The sequence below is a fragment of the Indicator indicator genome, chromosome 9, assembly GCF_027791375.1.
Source record: "Indicator indicator isolate 239-I01 chromosome 9, UM_Iind_1.1, whole genome shotgun sequence".
NCBI classification, from domain to species: Eukaryota; Metazoa; Chordata; class Aves; order Piciformes; family Indicatoridae; genus Indicator; species Indicator indicator.
In genome coordinates, this window is record NC_072018.1 from 7299675 (window position 1) to 7320720 (window position 21046).

General features: G+C 38.6%; 1 protein-coding gene across 4 annotated transcripts in view; it reads right to left on the minus strand.

The window, feature by feature from the left end:
* The window catches only part of PLCB4 (phospholipase C beta 4), a 92938-nt gene that overhangs the window by 50357 nt on the left and 21535 nt on the right, over positions 1-21046 (minus strand). For 2 of the 4 annotated variants that reach the window (XM_054383826.1, XM_054383824.1), the window contains exons 7-19: positions 20154-20235; positions 19369-19469; positions 18724-18781; positions 14807-14915; positions 11476-11686; positions 10790-10883; positions 10094-10173; positions 9559-9643; positions 6856-6946; positions 5865-5960; positions 4346-4443; positions 2675-2707; positions 50-191 (exon numbers count right to left, since the gene is read on the minus strand). In XM_054383826.1, the coding sequence (XP_054239801.1) occupies positions 50-191; positions 2675-2707; positions 4346-4443; positions 5865-5960; positions 6856-6946; positions 9559-9643; positions 10094-10173; positions 10790-10883; positions 11476-11686; positions 14807-14915; positions 18724-18781; positions 19369-19469; positions 20154-20235 (1280 nt within the window). The remainder of the gene's footprint in view (positions 1-49; positions 192-2674; positions 2708-4345; positions 4444-5864; positions 5961-6855; positions 6947-9558; positions 9644-10093; positions 10174-10789; positions 10884-11475; positions 11687-14806; positions 14916-18723; positions 18782-19368; positions 19470-20153; positions 20236-21046) is intronic. The other 2 variants (XM_054383825.1, XM_054383823.1) reach the window with 1 other exon arrangement.

The following is a 21046-nucleotide window of genomic DNA, read 5'->3' on the forward strand; positions in this document are numbered from 1 at the left end:
ATACCTAGGATAAGCAAATACTTTGATTTCATTCAACCTTTTATGTTACCTTCTGCTACATCGAAACCTTGAAATTTTACAGGTTGAGCATAGTTGACCATTGTTGATAAATATGGATGTATATTGGTTGTGGCACCTACATATTTGTAAGATGCCATCCATGCTTGTTCATCTTCAACAGTTACTAAACCCTGAAAACATACCAAAAAAAAAAAAAAAAATCACTATTTGTGTATGCAAACACTATTGTTGGATTTTTCACATGACACAAAATCATACCCAAATCTGCAGAAAGTTAAAGAAACTGCAAATTAATACAAATTTAACGTCTTAAATTAAGATTTATTTTCTTACTCATATATTCACCAAACACTGTCAATGTTGCAGGATGCATGCAAGAGGACTGATGATAGAAAAAGATCCTAAGCAGTGATTGAATATTACATGATGTTAGTAGGGTAACTTTGGGATTAAAGGTAACTGTTAAAACAGACTGAACAATGGTGGGAGGTAATGATCCATCTTTGTCAAATACATTCCTAAGAACTGTGATTTAATATGCATTTTCTGGCATCAGCTGTGGTGGGGTAAAGCATACTTGGTAGTGAGTAAAACTTTCTCAGCATCAAGACAGAGAGAGGTCCAATCACTAATCTTTACTAATAAAGGCAAACCAAAACATAAGGATTACAACCTTCACTGGACAAACAGATGTCATGAGACCTACAAGAGACAGTCCCAGGCTTATTCCTAGACACTTAAATTGATAAAAGTCTGAATCCAATCACATAAAGATGTACTATATTTGTAACAGAAATTCCCAAGTTTTCTATAAGCATCTCATATGCTAGAAACCTGCAACAGGAAACATTTCTCATATGGATCTACCTGTCCAGCATTTTCCTCTCCCTGAAATAGTTTGAAACATGTTCTTTTCACTCCAAGAAAGAAAAAGAAAGATCTCTTGTCTTGTGGCAAACTCGACGAGGCTTGCTGTTAACAGTAACATTTTCGCTTCTTCTCCTACCAATGAACCAGTTACCAAAAATTCTAACCTATTGTTGGTTGGCAATGAAGTACTAAGGATATTCAAAGATTCTTACAGTACAGCTTTTGATTTCCAGAATGCAACTCATGTTTCTCATAAAGTTCTCATTCACTGCTCTGTCAGGGAATAGTCAATAACAGGATGTCCTGCAAAGCCCTTTCTTACAGAGGTAGAATGCAAAACCTTCACCACTGCAACTAATTTAACTCAGGAGATGAGAGAGTAAAGGAAATGTGAAACTACATGCCAGTAGAATAGGCACATACCTCTACAGACTATAGAGTGCAGACATATTTCAGAAAATTAATTCCATGTGACATGAAGCAATCTTTATCTTGATACAAGACTATTATAGTCACAAGGACATCATTTTCTGACTGCATAGAATTGCTGAGTTACCAGAAGGAGTCCAGGTACACACTGTTTTATGTGTATTTTAGATCAAATTAAACTTCCAGCGGCCCATGAAATCAAATTGATACCAGATTTTAATGCTACTCACAGAGCAGTCAGCTCAATCCAACTGCTTTCCAGGAGTCTGAAAAGTGAGGGTTACAGATCTGTTCTCTAAATATGCCAAATTGTACATGCTTTGATCCGTAGAATACAGGCATATTTTTGTTTCTAGGTCAATACTTGTTAATAGTTTAGAACAAATTAAAGACCAAATTTCTTTAAAGAAACTATTCCTTCTCAGTGTCTTCATTTTTGAAGGTCAGTAATTCAGGAAAAACTGACCACTCATCCTCTAAAAACCAGACTCCTTCCATGTGTTTCTTGATGGCTGCTCAGAATTGCCAATCATAATTTACCATCTTGATCCATAAACATATAAATAATAAATCATAGTGAAAAAGAAGTCGAGGGGGATAGGCATGCTTTAGTGCCAAGGCAATAATGCAGTCATACAGCCAAGACTATAGCTGTACGACTGCATTACAAACACATTAGCCCATTGAGTAAACAGGCTACAGTCTCTGCAGTGTTCACAAATTTTAAACCATGAAATAGGAAGGGGAAAGGATGGAATGTTTTTTAAAGCCTAGGAAAACAACAGAGGAAAGTTATCTCTCTACATCACTTACATGTCCCCACCCCTCAAAAAAAGAAGCAGAACCCACTTAGAAAACAGCACAGACTGAAACAAAGTGCAGTTAAGGAACAGGAGCAGAAGGAGGAGAACAGATGGAGGTGGGAAGAGTCTTAAAGAAGGGATTCCTGGGAGAAGATAAATGGAGAAGTTCCAAGAGAATGCAAAAGGAAGAAAAAGAGAGAGGAAAAGGGTAAGTGAATAGGAAATAAAAAGAAGCAGGGATCATACATCTCAATACCATTCAAAGAACTGCTGTTACCCAGTGCATGACATTAAAGACTGAGATCAGACACTTCTAAACAGAAGGAAGTCATGCACTCCCCTCCTGTCTTCAAATTTTCTGATAGCCCTAAACCCTGCATAAAAGTACAGCAGATGAAACCCCAGAGGACAAAAGGAGGTAGAGTCACTTTCAAAGATACTGTGTAAGGTGGAGTGAAACAGAATAAAAATGTTAATTCACTAAGAATGCATGGTAAGTAAAATGCATGTTATAAATAAAGCAATAAATTATGTAACATCCTGTGTGTCACCTTTTTGTTTTCTTGCTCAGAATCTTCAACAGCCTAAAGGAAAAAAATATATATACATTACCCAAAGAAAAACCATAAGAAATGCTCACAGTAAAGGAAAAAATATGTCCTCAATAAGTTAATGCATTTAGCAAAAAGTAAACTGTTTTCCACCTTCCTGTGTGGCTCTTCTGTCCCATATGCTTGCAAAAATTTGCAGTTTCTTTCAAATTTGGGTAAACAAGGTCTGAAAGTCAACATCTGGCTAGCAATGGGAATAGGAGAAAGGATGCCAGACAGTTAAGCCCAAACCACCACTATCCCTAGACAATGGGGGAAGGAAGTTTCAGATAGGAATGAAAGAATGACATACTCAGAAGACACAAAAGATCATCTGATCTGGATATGCAACCTGCCCAAACTCTGAAAACTTGAGGGTTAAGATTGCTGTAAACTGTGCTTTAAACATCCACATTTGGAAAAGGCCTATCTCAAGATGTTATATGCAATGGGACAGTCTTTTACATGCTGTCATTACTGAGAATCTTAGACAGAAAAATGATGACTTGGCATTGAATGTACATTCTTAAAGAATAAAGATTGAGTCACTAATAAGCAAGAAGCAGAGAAGTTACCCAAGGACATATGCTAAGGCTGAGTGAGTAATCTAAAGGAAAAAAACCCAACCAAACAAACAAAAAACCAACCACAAAAAGACAACTAACAAAAACATTAAACAAAATCCCCAAAACACACAGGTAGTTGAAGACCGTGTGACTTAGTGAGGAAAACCAGCCCTAGAGTGAGGAATTTAAATGATACTTTAATGGGAGGATTTCATGTAAGTCTTGAAGAAGCAAAGATGTTGACTTGAAGATGTACCAAGAAGGCAGGTCTGATGTCTCAGTGATATGGCTAGGAACATAATGCCAAATACAATGTGCTATGAAAGAGTTTTCATACCTATATTTCTCTCTGGAGTAAGATCCAAAGGAAGAGCGAAGTGGGCAATAACACCTTCAGCAACAGGCAGGCCTAGTTTGAATTCCAATATTCTGTACCTAACTACTTGTCAATTAATACTCAAGTTACTAAGCACAGACCAACAACCTGTACTACATCAGGTATGAGTGGAATGAAAGAGACTCTTACCCTGTCTGCCACCTGGCTCTCTGATATAGCCCCACTGCCATACCCACCCACTGGACAATGATTGTCCTATTTTGCCTTCATTTCTGTAGGTGGAAGAGAGAACCTGCCCTAAGACTCATTAAGAGATGACTTAGGGAATCCCTGTAATGAAGGTACAGCCTTGCAAAAAACCACCATTGAGCACAGAAGCTGATATTCCATTTTGTGTTAGGGCTCTGTAACTGAGATGCAGAGTGAAATATCAAGAGGTAGGATCAGGCTTGCTGTCTTTACGTAGTACTTTTAATCAAACTCTACACTTGTATACTGTTTCCCTATATACGATCATACGGTTTCCTCAGTGAGTATTCTACCTGAGCAAGCAGGGAGATTTCCAGCTAGAAATATTGTCATCTCATGTACCTAAAACTTAGGATCTGGTGAAGATCTTGGGTTTGACTATTTTGACAACTTGTACTGTGATGCTTCCACAAAATAGGGTCTCTTACACTCACGTCCACAGAAAGCTTCCAAAGAAATACATGTAAGAAGCAATCTCACCTTTTTGACACTGATGGCAACAGCTTCTTTTTGACTGTAATCATCTACAAGGTCACTTCCAAATTTGTACTCAGGATGAGCTTCTTCTTCCTGGTCAGCTGCACAGAAAAGAAAAACGATCACTTAAAAAAACACAGCAACTGCTAGGTTTGTGCGACAAACAAATAATAGTCAAATATACAGGTTCAGTTTTGCCATTATTTAAAAAAAAAAAAATATCAGGGTAGTAAGTTTCAAGCGTTAGTAGTAAATTACAGCTAAGGCCTGAGATTCTTATAGCTTTGTCATGCTTATTACAAAAAAAAGTTTACTGAGGGAATTAGTAATTTGCTTAGTGGAAGTGAAAAAAACAACCCCAACAGGCTTGGGGAAATAAAAAGAAATGTAGGCTGAGTTCTTTAAAGATGTTAAAAGTTGCTGATATCCAGACTTTTCATGCATTGTACAACTCTCTTTATGTGCCCCTCCTATAGAGAATAACTTCAATTTACTTTTAGGGTGATTTTCCATTAGAACCCAGTGTACTCAAGCTAAAGAGGCTTCTTGCAAACAAAATAATTTATCTCATTATTCATATGTATTGAAACAATAATTTCAGAAAATATTTATTTGAGCTTCTTGGTAGTTTAGCACATGATTAAAAGCACAGCAAAATAAGAACACTATTAGAAATAATGGAAATGATTTCCAATGGAAATCAGCTTGCAGAACAACAGAATCTACTCTGTGCTCCTCGATCACCTGTACTTAATAATTTTTAGCATTGCAAGGACAGATACCAAGATCTGGATCACTAAGAGTATCTTTCACAAGCACCTTTACTTACTGCAACGGTGCTAGTAAAAGTAGAATTAAAAAAAAAGTAATAAAATAAAGGAGCACATCAAGGGGTAGGTTAAAGCTGGATCACAGACTAGTAACCTTGGCTCAGATGCTTGCAGGCAATGTGTGATTTATCTCTTCCGAAGGTGGACATTTAAAACAGACAAGGTGAATCATATCCTAGATGTGTCTGTTTCCCAATAACACATTCCACATCAATGGTTCAGATCTAGATGTTTACATTGAAGATATCTGGAATTTGGTAGGAAAATCCTATCCCTCATTTTATCCATATTAAGCATAATGCAACAATCCAATCCAATGTTGACACAAGATAAAACGACAACACGATAAATCTGTTTTCAAAGCAAAGATTACAGCTTCCCGACCTCCCACACACATACACACACAGTGAAAATCTGACTTGGGTGCAGCTCCAATGTAACTTCTGAACAGTAAGTGAAAGTTAAATTTACCACCATTACCAGCAACTGAGCTCACATTCCTTCCACAACCTGCCACAGAGTCAGAAGCAGCTGTAGTATGTATCCGAGATGAGATGGTAATGGTCCTGTTCTGAGCCCAGACTTGTTGCCTTAGACTGTGGGCATGTGCTTCATGTACGTACTAGCTGTTCATGCCGGCCTACTGATTTACCACAGGCAATGTTTGAGAGCCCTCTCTATGAAATCCTCACCACTTTCTATTTCTTCTTCATTATCATCCTCTAGGATATTTACAGGAGCAGCAGTTTCCCCAGCTTCCATCATTTTTTTCAGAGCATCAAGCTGCTCTGTTAAATAAGAAAAAGAAAAATAAATTAGTCACGATGTGAAGAGTTTGTAGCACAAATAAATACATGAGAACAGTCATAAATGATTCTCTGATCACACTTTTATTTAAAGGGTTCTTTAAGTTTTCAGTTAGCAATAAAATTTCAGAGTAAGAGCATCACTAGAAATACACTGTTGTTAAATATGAGAAGTAGTCCACAAGGGTTGTATCCAAAGCTCACTGAAGTTAAGAAAAATATTTCCATAGACTTCAAAGGTCTTTGGATCAAGCATATTATTTCTTCAAAGAATAAATAGATAGCTATCACTTTGGTGGTTGATTTATGCAAGTGGAAGCAAAGTGCTTGGATTTTCAATTGTGTTCCCATGTGCATTTTGGTTAGACAGCACAAACACAATCATGTATCACTGAAGTCAGTGGAAGGTCTTCATGCTTATCTTTGAATGGAAAAAGAACCAGGGTTTATCATTACAGCCATACTGGAAACTAATATAGCATCATTGCTATTACTGGAAGATGATAAATATCAGAACTGGCAATATCAAGAAAAGCAATTTGAAAGTCCATTTCATTTTATGCTTATCCTGGAAAAACACAGCAATGCAAACATACCCATGTAGGCAGAATTTACAAGAGATTCTATCTGTGTTGTATTTTAGCTCACCCAGCAATCTGATAAAAGTCTCAGGATTACATTTTTAGGTCTAGCTCTGCCTATGTTACATGATGATATCAAGGTTTAGACTCTGGCACTCAAAACACAGGGGCAAACATAGTGTTATTTACATATCATTCAAATTCTTCCAACACTAAAGTACAAGCAATTTGAAAACTCTACTAACAACATCTGTTCATATCTATCTGGACTTTAATACTTGACAAGCTTTACTTACTTTTTTCTACTTCAGGTTTCAGTCTTTTATTCTTTATGAGAATCTTTCTTTTGAGGTCATTAGGTGAAGGTAAAGCTTTACCTGGATCAAGCTGTAAAATAATTTGAAGAAAAGGCTTAATGAAAGTTATTTGGCCTCTCTGAGTCCCTGTTTGGGATTTGGCTTTAGGACAGCAATGGTTAGGGGCAGTGAACAAGCAGTGCCACCTCAGGCACAATCCTGGGAAGTAGTGTGACTGCAGTTGTATTGTCTCCTCTGCTTCTTCCCTATCCCATGGGAATGCCGTGCTCAGGTAACTGTTGCTGGCTGAAGCTGGCACAGTGGTCTCCAGCCTATGCAATCCTCAGTTGCACCAACTAAAACATCTCTGATGGGACCTGCAACTCTTCATCAGAGGACATCCTACTTTCCGTCTCTCCCTGAAAGGTTCACACATCTGTGTGTGGCTCACACATGGCCCAAGTGACAGTCTCACCCATTATCATTTATCTCTAAATAAGTCACCATTTATGATCTCTTCGAGGTATAATCATGCAAGTGAGGCAGCCCACACATACTTACAGAGCAGAAATGGGCTGACACTGACAAACAGAAAACTACTCAGTCCTTAGCTAAGTAATGAGGACTGATTTTGCCAGTAGGGCTACAGTTTGTGAAAGGTGAATGGCAAGTTTCACATATATAAGGAAGTACTACTAAAAGGTTTGTTCCAGTTTGGGGAAGGAATAAAAAAGCTTTTGAGAAAAAAGTATAAAATTCTCTGATTTAAAGACACATCACATTACAGAGGCTAAGAAACAGAGGTCTGAACTAGCAGCTTCTCTTCATCAGGCTTGCTAAGTACAGGGATCTGCTGGTATAACAGACTGTGATTTCCAGTGTACCATAAGTGATACAAGAGTAGAAGATATTTCATGACTAGTAAAAATTCTTAGAATATTCAGATATTCTTATCCTCTGAGCTATGCAGAAGAATCATTCCAGATGAATAAACAGAAGAATGAGGCACCACAACTTTAAACCAAATAAAAGCAGCAGAGGTGACATATAACAACCCAGCAATAAATTAAATAAATTAATGAAGACCAAATTAACACACCCAACTCCACAAGAATGGTTGCCAGCCTCCTTGCAGGAGGGCAATGATTATCAATAATCACCAGGTAAGCTCAGTCATGGGAGTTTCATCATGTTGGATGGAAATAACAATTGTTCCTGAGAGTGCTTTGGTTGTAATTCCACTAGATGTCAGTGCCACAGAGACCATCTATCCCCAGGCTTCCAGGATGCCAGTCTGCATCCCCTAGCAAGGGTATCACCACTTGATGCCCACTTGGACAAATATTTGCTTTTACTTAAAACCAAATCTGCCATGTTGCTCTTAAAGTGTGCTCTCCTCAGTTGGCCAGTCAAGGCATCAGAATCCACGCACTTGTAGAATACACGTTTCAAGCTCCTCCTGCCATCTCTGCAACACTTTGTGAGCAGGTCAGAACTGAATTCACCCATGGGGAGGATTGGGCACAAAATGCAGAAGGTTCAGTCATGCCACAGAGCACAGGCAGCTGAAATGAAATACTGGGCCCCAAGTTAGCAGCATGGCAGTGTTTTAGGATTCCCTGAAAGCTGCTGGAAGCTGTCATTTGTGAGGAATGTGGCAATGTGCTACATACATTAGAGGGAAGCATACAGATTTAGTTCTCTGGGGTGCACTTCTCAGGGCAACAGCCTAATATTCACCAAGCCCTGTGCTTTGGTGTCCCTGCAACATGCAAGCAAAGATGAGAAAAGAACAGCTCTAGAGATGATAATGCCAAGAGTCCCCTTTGCTGAGGTCCCATAGACAGAAGCTGAAAGGTAAAGCAGAGTCATCTTTGCCATGATCCCCCACGACATTAAGGAGTATCTGCAGGTTTTGAGTGGCTGCTGGCAGACAGTGAGCACGCCTCTCAGGACAGTAAGGAAGGCCTGTAGGAGTAGCTGCAGGCACTGGGTAACAAGCTACTAAAAGTCTCAAATACTGTGTTTGTGAAGGATTGTCTGTTATTATCTCCTGCCATGCAGGAAAGTGAAGTGCATGCAGATCACAGTGCATTTGATTGTCCAAATGAGGCTGCAAGGAACTCTTTGTGTTAAATTTACTTCTTAATGCAATAGTGGGGGGCATCTACACTGCAGGATCTGAAGCATGAAGCATTCAGAGTGCAGCTGAAAGAAGGTAATTCCTCATCTTAGACCATGCAATTTATAATTAATTGTTTTGCAACAATGACTGGTAATTTCAGAGTTTTGTATGACCTGAAAATACAATATAAGTGGTATATTTTATGTAGGTGCTGATACTACGCCACGCATCAAGGGGATGGATCTCCCCCGCCTGCTTGCCAGAGCCCTGTACAGAAGAGATTAAACAAATCAGATTGTGATGGTTATTATTTACATTCTTTCGCTTTCTCTGCTTGAACTTTGTGAAGAAAAATTAAAAAAGACAGTTTTTAAACCATCACACAGATAAAGACAAGTTTGTACCAAAAAGCACACACACCAAAAATCACCAGTCATTTTTGAAAGCATAGGACTGGCAGTGAACAGTACTATGGGTGATATGATCCCAGTTTATAATCTATTTTAAATACATTAAAAAAATATATATATATACACACACACAAAATAAATTTAAAAGACTGGCAGAACATAACGTACTGGATGTGTTTCAAGAGGCTGCTTCAACAAGAGATCTCCAAAAAGATCTTCACAGTATTTTGACATCTTGTACTGTTGATATTTGCTGGAAAAGAGGATGTTGGTTAATTTAGAAATATAAAAAAGAAATCACTATTACTCAGCAAAACAAAATAATACTAAGTAATTTAGAGCTCCCAAATTATATACTGCCCACTTTCTCTCAACCGAGAAGGATTTCTTTACTGTAATTATACTGTCAATAAAATCCTATTCCCTGACATAGATGAGTTTAATAAGACAAAAAAAGTTGACTAACTGAATCCCACACAGCTAATGTGAAGGCAGTTAATCTAAATATATTTCACAGCTTTACCACAGACAAAAATAATGCTGTTATTAAGCTAAATAAAGATTGACTAGTGTATTACAGTCTCTTCTACGTGACATTCAATATACCTGCATATCCTTACAAAGTTTCAAGTACATTGACATTGCAATTTTGAGCTGTACCATCCCTCTCATACACTGCATTAAAAAAAAAAAATATATATACCTGCAGTGATTTTCAAACGAAAGAATGACAGGATACTCTGATGTAACAAATGCCGTTTCCTTAATGGCTTGAATTACATCCTATAAAATGCAATAATAGGATTCCAATTAGAACAGATCGAATTACAACAGTAATGAAATAGATTTCTTTGTTCTCCACCCCACCCTGAGAAACACAGAACGAAGTCTCAGATGCGCCAAGTAAAGAAGTAGAACAAATTGTATGTTCATGATTCTTTGTTGCTCCACAAACTAGACTCAGCACCCAAAAAGCGCCCCACTACACCTGCAATAGCGATGGCCAGCTTCACCTAGAACCCACCAATGCTAGTGCAGGATCTACTGCCATTTTCTCCTCCATCATCAGGTTTTTTCCACAGGTAAGGAACTTGTCAGACAACAGAGAAGGTATTTATTCTGTGGTGCAAAGAGCCACAGCAGGAGCAAATACAGGGCAAAAGAAACAAGCCTGCTTTCCGCAGTTTCTGTGCAAAGGCAGATGTAACACGGGGGTTGTATAACACAATTCAGAAATAAGCCCTCAGATATGAGGATAAGAAATCGTGTCTATGCAATACATCACTCTGTCACGAAAGAACAGGACCTGGCTGCTGAGGAGGTAAGTGTATGCTCTATGGATTCTTGTTCAAGGGTTCTACTGAGGCTTGCTGTCAGGTGGCAGAGCTCAGGGATTTACCTTGAAAAGAATATCAGTACACATTGCTTTTCCATGAGTTATTATTGGTTCTTGGTCTTCACCTTTGCCATCCCAGCAGTCCAGCTCAACACACCTAAACACCCAAGAAAAAACATGTCAGCTTTCTTAGTGTTTCATTACGGGAGAGCTACTCTAGGCATGTTCTGAGCAGTGATGTTCAGAGCAGTAAATTACAAAGCAGGCTGTATGTGTAATTTCAGACTGCTTTCATAACTTTGGATATACTACTTAAAATATAGTATATGTGGGTCAATGTTTTCAGCACTGTTAACACTTCTTTAATTTATTCTTTTACTCAGCTTCCTGTCACATGTTCCAGTATGTCAAGAAATTAAGCAGGAAATCATAAATTGATTCTCATTTTCATATAAACTTCTTGATCACAAAGCAGCAAGCCCTCTGAAATTCAGTTGTCAATCTGAGATCAAAATTTTGTTACGTTTCTCACAAACTCTCTCCCGATACCAATTTCTGTATTTTACTGCCTTTCAATGCTTTTGTGAGAAAAAGTTTTAAATAAGTGTATTTTCTTTTATGCATATACATTATATACCTAAACACATATATTTATACTTCCAATTATGCAATATATCACTACCAAGGTATATTATGTAGCTTTCAGTTATTAGATTTTCAAATATTAAAAGCTGTTATCTGCTTCCAACCTGCATCCAGCCAAAAGCACTTGTCTGTACATCTCCACCGAAGACTTGCCACCAAACTGCCTGCCTGTTAAATATGTATTGTGAGAGGAACTGATGAAATAATGAGCCAAAGGGTGGTCCATTTCTTGATATAATTCCAAACGGTCCAGGAAAACTGGCGCATTTTCATCTGACATCAAATATCTGCAAAATCCATCACTTGATATGACACCTAGAAGGAAGAAGAAAGCATAGTAAATTACTACTAAGAAATTTGTAGTGGGCATGAATCAAACTGTCTTGTGAGCAGGAACCTTAACAACAGCTATGCTTACACAGGCTTCTCTGCAAGCAAACAGATGCATGCCCCTTCCAGTGCTCCAAGCTGACCAGCAACTGTCTCTCTGGTGCAAAACTTGCCACTGTGTTCCCAGACAACAAAAGGAAAACAACCAAGTGCCCACCTAGCACGATATCCTATATTCAGCACTCAGCACTAGTAGACCTAAGGCACTAAGAGCATGAGAAGGTAGCACTTAAGTAGTGACATCTCAGAACACTGAATAATTATGGGGTCTGGATCTTTGTGAATCAGACATTGTGAGCTTGCATGTACCAGCCTTCTATGGTACTTTTCTCCCCTCTTCCATACTTAATCCTGTGGCCTGACTGTGCTACACTGCTGTTAATCAGCTTGCAGCAGAGACTGCTCTACGCTGACAAAAACAAGCAGAGGTGTACCTGAAAACTTATGCACGTGTTCATCTGCAAAAGCATTAGGAAAATGTAAGATGCCTTCAGGTTTACTGTTTGAACCACAGGTTTATTCCTCTATAACAAAAAAGATATAGTAATTTGGAGGACAGAATTCCTAATATCTTTAATTTCTCTGCTCTTATGTGCTTCAAAAAGTATGCAAAAAATAAATCAAGGGATAAATTTTAATGAAAATTCAGAAGAATAACAATTACTGCAATATCAGTTTTTAATGTGGCCAAGAGACTGATAAATGGTCTGGGGTAAGGAAGAAGGGACTACTCACAGTTATGGGGCATTAATTTGGAGATTACTTTCCCTAAAGCCATGTACAAACACTCAGCTATTGTCAATGCACATGTTGCAGCAGTCCTATTTTTATTTGGTTTAAAACAACTTTACTCTTACAGAGGCAACAGCAGCACAAAATATTTCAGATGATACTTTTAGTGCATCATCTAGTAGAATAAAGTGACAGCTGGGTAGAAGCTCTAGGCAAACAATGGCTGCAGTTTCATCAACTTAGCAGAGCTCTATGTACTCAACAGACCAGCCTGCATATTTTTGACATGCACTGAACAGGTGGAAGGATTTGCCTTTGTCGTGTTCCTGAGCAGACTATGGTTAATAAACTGTACAGCATTAACTTGTTCAGCCTTGTTTGCTCTTTCTGTTACTGTAATATAACTGAGGAAGAGTCAGTTGCTTATTGCTACTGCCTTGTTGTACATCAATCTTAGTTCTTAAACCATATGATTTGGCAAAAAAAGGCACTGAGATTAATTATTTTGCTCAGCAGTACAGTTATATCTAAGAAAAAGGGAAAGAGCCTGCAGAGAACAATCACTGCTGAAATAAACTCTTGCCTTTTTTACATGATAAGGTTCAGCATGTTATATGAAATAACCTGATGCTACCAATTGCATTGGGATGAAATCTGCATCAGTGAACAAAATGGAGAAACACTAAGAGGTGACTGCTGTTCAGTAGTTAGTCTCCACAATGCTACCCCTATAGGAGGTTTATCACATTTACTCAAAATCTGTTACAAACATAAAACAAAGAATAAAGAAAAATAATTAGGCAAGATTTAATTACTGGTTAAAAGAATAAGCCAGTCTCATTCTCTTACTACAGCTTAGTGCTTGCAAAATTGTCTTTATGAATTACTGAACACTGTTTTCTAGATTAATTTCCACCTCCACAGACACCTCCTTATAATATTTATAAATGATTCTTAGACAAGAGAAATACCTCTTCCTCCCCCACATGATTTCTAGAATGTCCACATTCTCCCAGAACTAAAAGAGCACTTTGTTAACACAGCATACAACATAGTTTCTGGAGTTAACATATACAAAACAAGCTCCTTCTCTAGCAGTTTGGTGAAAAAGTCTGTAGTACTATAAGGGAATGATGAAAACTATGCATCCATTTACAGAAGGCTTAAGTTTATAGACCCAGGAAGAAAAGTGTCAACTCTTCCCAACCACTGTCCCAGAGAAAGCAAAAGAAGCAGGTGTTGCTGCTCTCAACACCTATGATCACAAAGCCACATAATTGGACTTGATCATTTTAAAGGTCTTCTCCAACTTAAATGATTCTATGATTCTGTAAAAGCACACAGGGAATCCAACAATGCTGCAGCATTAAGTGAGAGCTGCCTACTGATGTAATTGAAGGTACTGCCTCCTTCTGTTGCCTGCTTTTCACATCCTCCATCAGCAGGGGCAGCAGTACTGGGTGTATGAAGCTCCCTGGACTCACTATTGCCAGCCTGATATTTTAGCCTGAATGCCTGGTGAAAATGGATTCCTGTTAGGATGCTTGAAGGTCTGTGGGTTTTGCAAACCTGCAGTCTCGTCTGCATGCTACAATACCAGTAAATTCCAGCAAAAGGGCTTGGAGGACAAATAAGGATAGCAACATTTTTTTCTTTCTGTGGTTCATCCTAACACAGCTATTTCAGCAGAATGGTGGAGAACTGAGAGCAAAGTTCAACCACTGCCTTCTTTAACACTTGTATCAGTTCAGGACACAAGCAGTCCAAGAATGGCTTGGAGACACTTCCCGCAATCTTCATGCTCAGCGAGCATTTTTCAAGGCACCCACATAAAATATCTTGTTCTAAGCTAGGCTGCTGTCCTCAAGCACTATATAGATTTTACAGTAAGAAGATAGATGCATATCCAGTGGTGCACACTGTAATGTTTATAGTTTATTTTTTATTTTTACACAGTATCTGCACAGCTTTGCAGTCTGCGACATTGGCCATCACTACATGCATGTCTCCACATTGGTCCCATTACTCAGTCCTAGTCTCTCCCAGTTTGTATCAGGATGGCTGTTTCTGTAGCCACACTATAACCTGCACAAGAAAAATAATTCTTCTGGGAAAAAAAAAAAATCACTGATTTTGAGGGGGGAGATATTTTTCAGCAGATTAGTTTCCTGATCTAGTTCATTGGATTGCCACATAAGTGCTTGCCCTAGACCACAAAAACTGTAAGCTCCCTTTAAAATGTTTGGATGCTTTGGAACAAATACCTCCCAAATGCCTAAACCCAGTGAATACTGAATTCCCTCCCACATTTACCTTTACTCTTCAAGTCTTCATCTGGCTCATATGTCTCAATTATCTGCATTGCTCTTTTTGTGTCATAAAAGGGAAACAAAATTTCATTGAGCCGAGGATCTCGTTGATGCTAAGGTTAGAAAACAATGGAATTCAGCAAAACAATACAGAGCATGGCTATCACCCAAGAGCATTTCATTACTGCAGATGAGAAAGAAAGAAGTGGACACTGAAGAAACAAAAAGAAGAAAAAAAAAAAAAGCAGCCGTAAAACTTAGATTATTCAACAGTAACTTCAGCTTTAGACAAAAAAAAAAAAAAAAAAAAAAAAAAAAAGAACTTTATCTTTCATAAGAATCCTAGGTAGTTTGATTATAAAAATATTCTAAAGAACCTGATGCGGTGCAATTGCATAACTTGTCTTACTATGGCTTGTTCGTGAAAATAACAGCTGCATGTGGTATATGTGTAAATGAAATGTTGAAAATGAATAGCTAAATCTCTTTTCTCTGTAAATTTTCTCTTCCTCATCTGACAGACTTGACTGATGGCACTCTAATCACCTCTGCAATAATACACGTCTTCAGCATTCTCTACAGCTAAAGTAAAATAAAATGAAAAGTAAAATGAAATCATACTACAAATACAGAATTTGAAACCCAAATTTAGAAATATGCAATTACTGATGATTATTTGTGAATTGTGGCAATGTTGTGTTATTAACTATTCATAAAACAGTGCAGGTTCTCAGAAGAAATACATACAACTTAAAGAGCTTCACAGTATCATCTCTTCAATTCACAGTAATTGACAACAGTAGAATTCCATAATTTATGTAATATTTAGATACAGTTTAGTAGTGATTCCTAATACACTACTAAAACTCCAAGAGTTTTTCCATTTTCACTCAATAGTGTGCTACATAACTTTTAGGTTTTTGTCATGTTGGATTAGAGCTGCACACTGTGTGCCTGATTCTCCATTAAAAGTAAAATCAAAATCAGAATTGAACATAGTGGCATGTAAGCAGATGCAGTAAAATAAAAAGAAATAAATATGACTGTGAAAACACTCTTTTAACCCAGTAGGTGCACAGTTTCAAGCTTTAGTTTAAGCAGAATTCAGAGATGTAACAAGCCACCCTCATATTGGTGATCAATAATTTGGAGTGGACAGAATGGTGTTTATATGGCTTGGTACAGCACTACCAGCATTTGTTGTAATTCCTTATGCATAAACTTTATGACATTTTCTCACAGAAAAAAGCAATATCCAATCAAAAATAAGCATTTGAGCTCTTTTTTTACAATCAATACATTGGCATGTGTGCTTGATTAATTCCAAGAAATTACAACCAAAGCCAATTTAACCATGCAATTCAGGAGAGGTCTTTCAAGTAATGCTACTGACAGTCTGCAGCATCTAAAATAGAGCAGTTTCATTCACTACACATCAGCTGTCCGGATAACTAATAAAACTTGGATGAAATATGATATGACAGCAGACGGATGCAGGACATAACTTGCTAAGCAGTACACACAGCAACATAACAGTGGCATGCAACAGTACAGCTTACTGTGACAAACAGCAAGCTTTATACCATTAGTGACAATACACCACTTTGAAAAATGGTGAGAAATACTAGGGAAGGGTCTTAACTCAAGAAAAGTGTTCTTCCCTACTCGCTTCCTTCTACAGTTAGTCATAAGCAAACAGAAGAAAATAAACGAGATAAAGTAAGTCTCCTCTCAAGAGTCCCAGAGTTACCAAAAGGAGCTAAGAGCAAGCTATTCTTTTTGCAGTAATGTTCATAACTCATTATCAATCTTCTATTTGAATAAAAGATAGTCTGTATGATTACTGAGGGGGAGGAAGGGGGAAGAGGGGGGGGAAGGAAGAGGGGGGGGAAGGAAGAGGGGGGGGAAGGAAGAGGGGGGGGAAGGAAGAGGGGGGGGAAGGAAGAGGGGGGGGAAGGAAGAGGGGGGGGAAGGAAGAGGGGGGGGAAGGAAGAGGGGGGGGAAGGAAGAGGGGGGGGAAGGAAGAGGGGGGGGAAGGAAGAGGGGGGGAAGGAAGAGGGGGGGGAAGGAAGAGGGGGGGGAAGGAAGAGGGGGGGAAGGAAGAGGGGGGGGAAGGAAGAGGGGGGGGAAGGAAGAGGGGGGGAGGAAGAGGGGGGGGAAGGAAGAGGGGGGGGAAGGAAGAGGGGGGGGAAGGAAGAGGGGGGGAAGGAAGAGGGGGGGGAAGGAAGAGGGGGGGAAGAGGGGGGGAAGAGGGGGGGAAGGAAGAGGGGGGGGAAGGAAGAGGGGGGGGAAGGAAGAGGGGGGGGAAGGAAGAGGGGGGGAAGGAAGAGGGGGGGGAAGGAAGAGGGGGGGAAGGAAGAGGGGGGGAAGGAAGAGGGGGGAAGGAAGAGGGGGGGGAAGGAAGAGGGGGGGAAGGAAGAGGGGGGGGAAGGAAGAGGGGGGGGAAGGAAGAGGGGGGGAAGGAAGAGGGGGGGAAGGAAGAGGGGGGGAAGGAAGAGGGATGGAAGGAAGAGGGGGGGAAGGAAGAGGGGGGGGAAGGGAAATCAGAATCAGATGTGGTCCAAGATGGGGACAGGGCTGCATGTTTCAAGCACTAGAAGTGAATTGAGGGGTATGAGGTGCTTTACGAGGATAATTTATAATTTAAATCATGATGTTATCTTTTCTCTCTTAATGCAGAAGCAAAAAAAAAAAGGCATGTCTTAGCTTTAACCCCAGTCCTGCAAACATTTAGACACTGAAATTTGTAAATACCTGTGACAAAAGAACATCTCACAGTAACAACATTAAGCATGTGCCCTAATTTCCTAATGGAAAGGACGATGGTGATACAAACTAAGGTCCCGAGTATGTAACAATTAGTCCTGAAGCTGTTAACCTTTTCATTCTCTTTTCTATTGGAATACTCTTTCTACAAGTCATTCAGGTTTGGTGAAGATTAAGGAATGCATTCCCTACTGAAAAGGAAAATTATATTCTAAATTTGATATATGAGGATTTTAACGGCTTGAAGTTTCATATAGCTGTATCAAATATATAAGAAAATAAATAAAATAGATTTATAACTAGTAAAATAATTTTAGATGGAGAAATTTTTGGTAATGAACCTAGTCTCTAAAGATCACACAGAGAGGTAAAGCAGCAAGCCATGTTCAGGATGACAACAATCTACTGGTTCAGTAGAGAATGTGCCTATTTTCCATGTGCATGCTCCTGTCACATCTACACAGTGCACTCATTATTGCAGTTCTGAATGAGTGAGTCTTCTATGACTTACTGCACTTTAGTAATAGATAAAAAAAAAAAAATCACTCCACTGTTTATTGAACTATTTCACACACTCATGATGTTTTTAAGAAATACTACTCTTGCCAGTAGCAGTATTCTGGGAATACAGAATAAAAATACTTCCTCTTATTCTGCACACGTAGTATTAAAAAAAAAAAAAAGTCTTAAAATATCCTCTTACCTCTTCAATTTGTAAAAAAACTGAAATAATACTGTCAAGAAGAATCAAAGCCCTGTTTATAAGAGCCTACCTCATTTTTTCTGTTGCTCACAGAAGGGTTAGCAGACATATTTAGTTGCCGCCTACAGGTAAAGTAATTGCTCACAATAAAATACTGGGTGTATTTTAATTGAAACTGCTTTGAACGTAAATAAAACATATAAAACATACACAACACACAACACAATGCAACAGCCAAGTAATCAACAGGTGCGATCTGCAAAGCCAACATGTACAAAGCACAACAGCATACGAGGTTTCAGCTGATTTTTGTACCTGGGTGTTACCATAATGGAAAGATCAGCAGATCAAAAGCACAGCAAATAATGGCATGATTCATGCAATGGAAAGATTGGAAGAAGCAAGCCACTGCAGACAGACTTGAATGGTAGTTAATGTATGAAAAAGCTTACTTCATTTAGAAAGCTCACTAATTGGTCTACCGTTAAATAATCAGTTTTGTCTCCATTGCTGAAAAGAAATTTATTAGAGAATGTAAGTTTTCATATATGATGCTACAGTAGGTATGATTTACATGTTGACATTGTTGATACTTTTCAAACCACCTACTTTTCCACCTGAAGTAGCTCTAATCTCAAAATGAACAGAAAACATAATAACTGTCTATGCTTGGCACAGTATATCTCCCATACTTCCTATAATTTGGTAAACATTACTTCATAAAACAACATACAAGTCCTCCAGCTGAGAATAAATTGAGTGGAGAAACTTTTTAAACTTCAAATGGCTTAGTTTAATTAGTTCACATACTATGTTAATCATCTAAAGGAGCAAGTTAAAATTACTGTAGTTAGTAAAGCCAACACCAAAAAAAGTTCCTCTAACTCATGTAAAAGTTGCTCTAAAATTCAGAGTGAACTTTTACGTTAACAGCCTGAGAGGGAAGGAAGAGGAAAAGCAGAGCTGAGTTTGTCTCAAAATACTGCTGATGCTACTAGGATTCAAGGTAAGGTAATCTTTACAGCGTTCTGTCGCTTTTAAATATGGACTAAAAATACAACAAAATGAGTGTAAAGCAAGATTAAATTTGAACTTACATCTTCTTAAAGAGGTCCTCTATGTCAGTTCGGGGACATATCTTTTGGGTGAGCTCATAAAATTTCTCATAAGTAAATGCTGCAGGCTCAATTTCATCATTCTGCAACAAAACGCAAAGGTACATTTATCCAGCAAAAGAGAGCTACATTACTTTCTCAAGAGCATTTCTTGCATCAGCAAAAGCAACCAAGAACTGCTTTAGTGCTATACCTAGTATACATTTACCTCATTTCTCTAAAAAGCAAAGCAGCTCTTATACAGGGGCATGTAAAACTTCCATGAAGGAGGGAACACATGGCTAACGCATTCAGTTGTGTCCTTCTCTGAACAAGAACTGCAGCAGTGAGGAAGAATTTCGTCTTGCATGCCAGGCAGTAGGACTGGGGATTCAAGTATTCCTACAGCCCCTCTTCCTGGTTGGAGACAGTGAGCTGCACCTGCAGGGCTACCACTCACCAAATGCTTGCCACAGCCAAGCCAAAAAGGGGTAGCCTCCAAAATGAAAGGAGACTAGGCAGGGAGTCAAATATTCTATGCTCATGTAGTTTGTATGAATGAATGAAAATCTGTTACAGAAAAGAAGCCTCATTAAGGCCATCAGTGTCACACAGATGCAATTACATTTTGGGTTTCATAAAAAACCTACAGTGATTAAATAGCTACTGATGAACAACAGGCATGTTTTTGATGCAAATGGCTTTGATCACAGTTACACAGTTACAAATGTGAATGATTCATCAATTTATCAGTATATAAAAAAAGTCATTCAAGACCACTTAAATACCTTTCCACTGGGAAGACCTAATTCCTTAAGTGCTTGAAAGATGACTTTTTCTGTTTTACCTGATGCAAAGGTTCTGGTAATGCTAAAACAAAAAAGAGTGGAGAAAAAAAAAGGAGAAACATTTTTTAAACAGTCACATCTCTCTCTCACTTTTTCTGCCAACATTTTCCTCTGGCTTCAACTGATGAATGTAAGCATCTTCCAAGTAACAGTGTAGTCAAAAAAGTGCTCTAAGCCTCAAAGAGCACCACTACTCTGCCTGCGAGCTATCCATTAGAAAATACATCAAAATAATGAACTGCAAAAAGAACTAAAGAGGTTTTTTTTTTTCCTTATGCCATGCAAGGCATTATTCTGTTTGCTCTTTAAAACTCTACACACAGATAAATGACTGTTTTAAAAGCAGCAGATTTTACAAGTGAGGAGATGTGTCTTCTGTTTGTGGTGACTTCCCTTTCATTCTAAGCATTAACCTATGCTTCCCAGGTCACTCATAAGGTAGGCACACACCATTCCCCATGGCAGCTTCCTCACTCTTTCCTTTTCAAGCAGTTGCTGCTAGTGAGACTCTCAGCTGCATGGCAAATCTCATTCCCCAATCCCCTATCAGCTGTACTGCTCAGTCCTTCTCTGGAATGCTTCCTCACCTTACAGCCATTATGGATGTCCCTGTTCTAGACTACTATACACAACTTTTTTAGGATGGTCTCAACTGTCACTGAAATATTTCCACCAAACCGATTAATACCCTTTTCCTTCCGTGAAACAGGATGATTTCACTATGCATGTAACTGAAAAACTGGTTTTGTTTGAAATGACAAATTATATTAAAGCGTGACTATTTGGTATGATTAATGTGAAAACATTTGGTCTATCTTTATTTCCATTTGAGA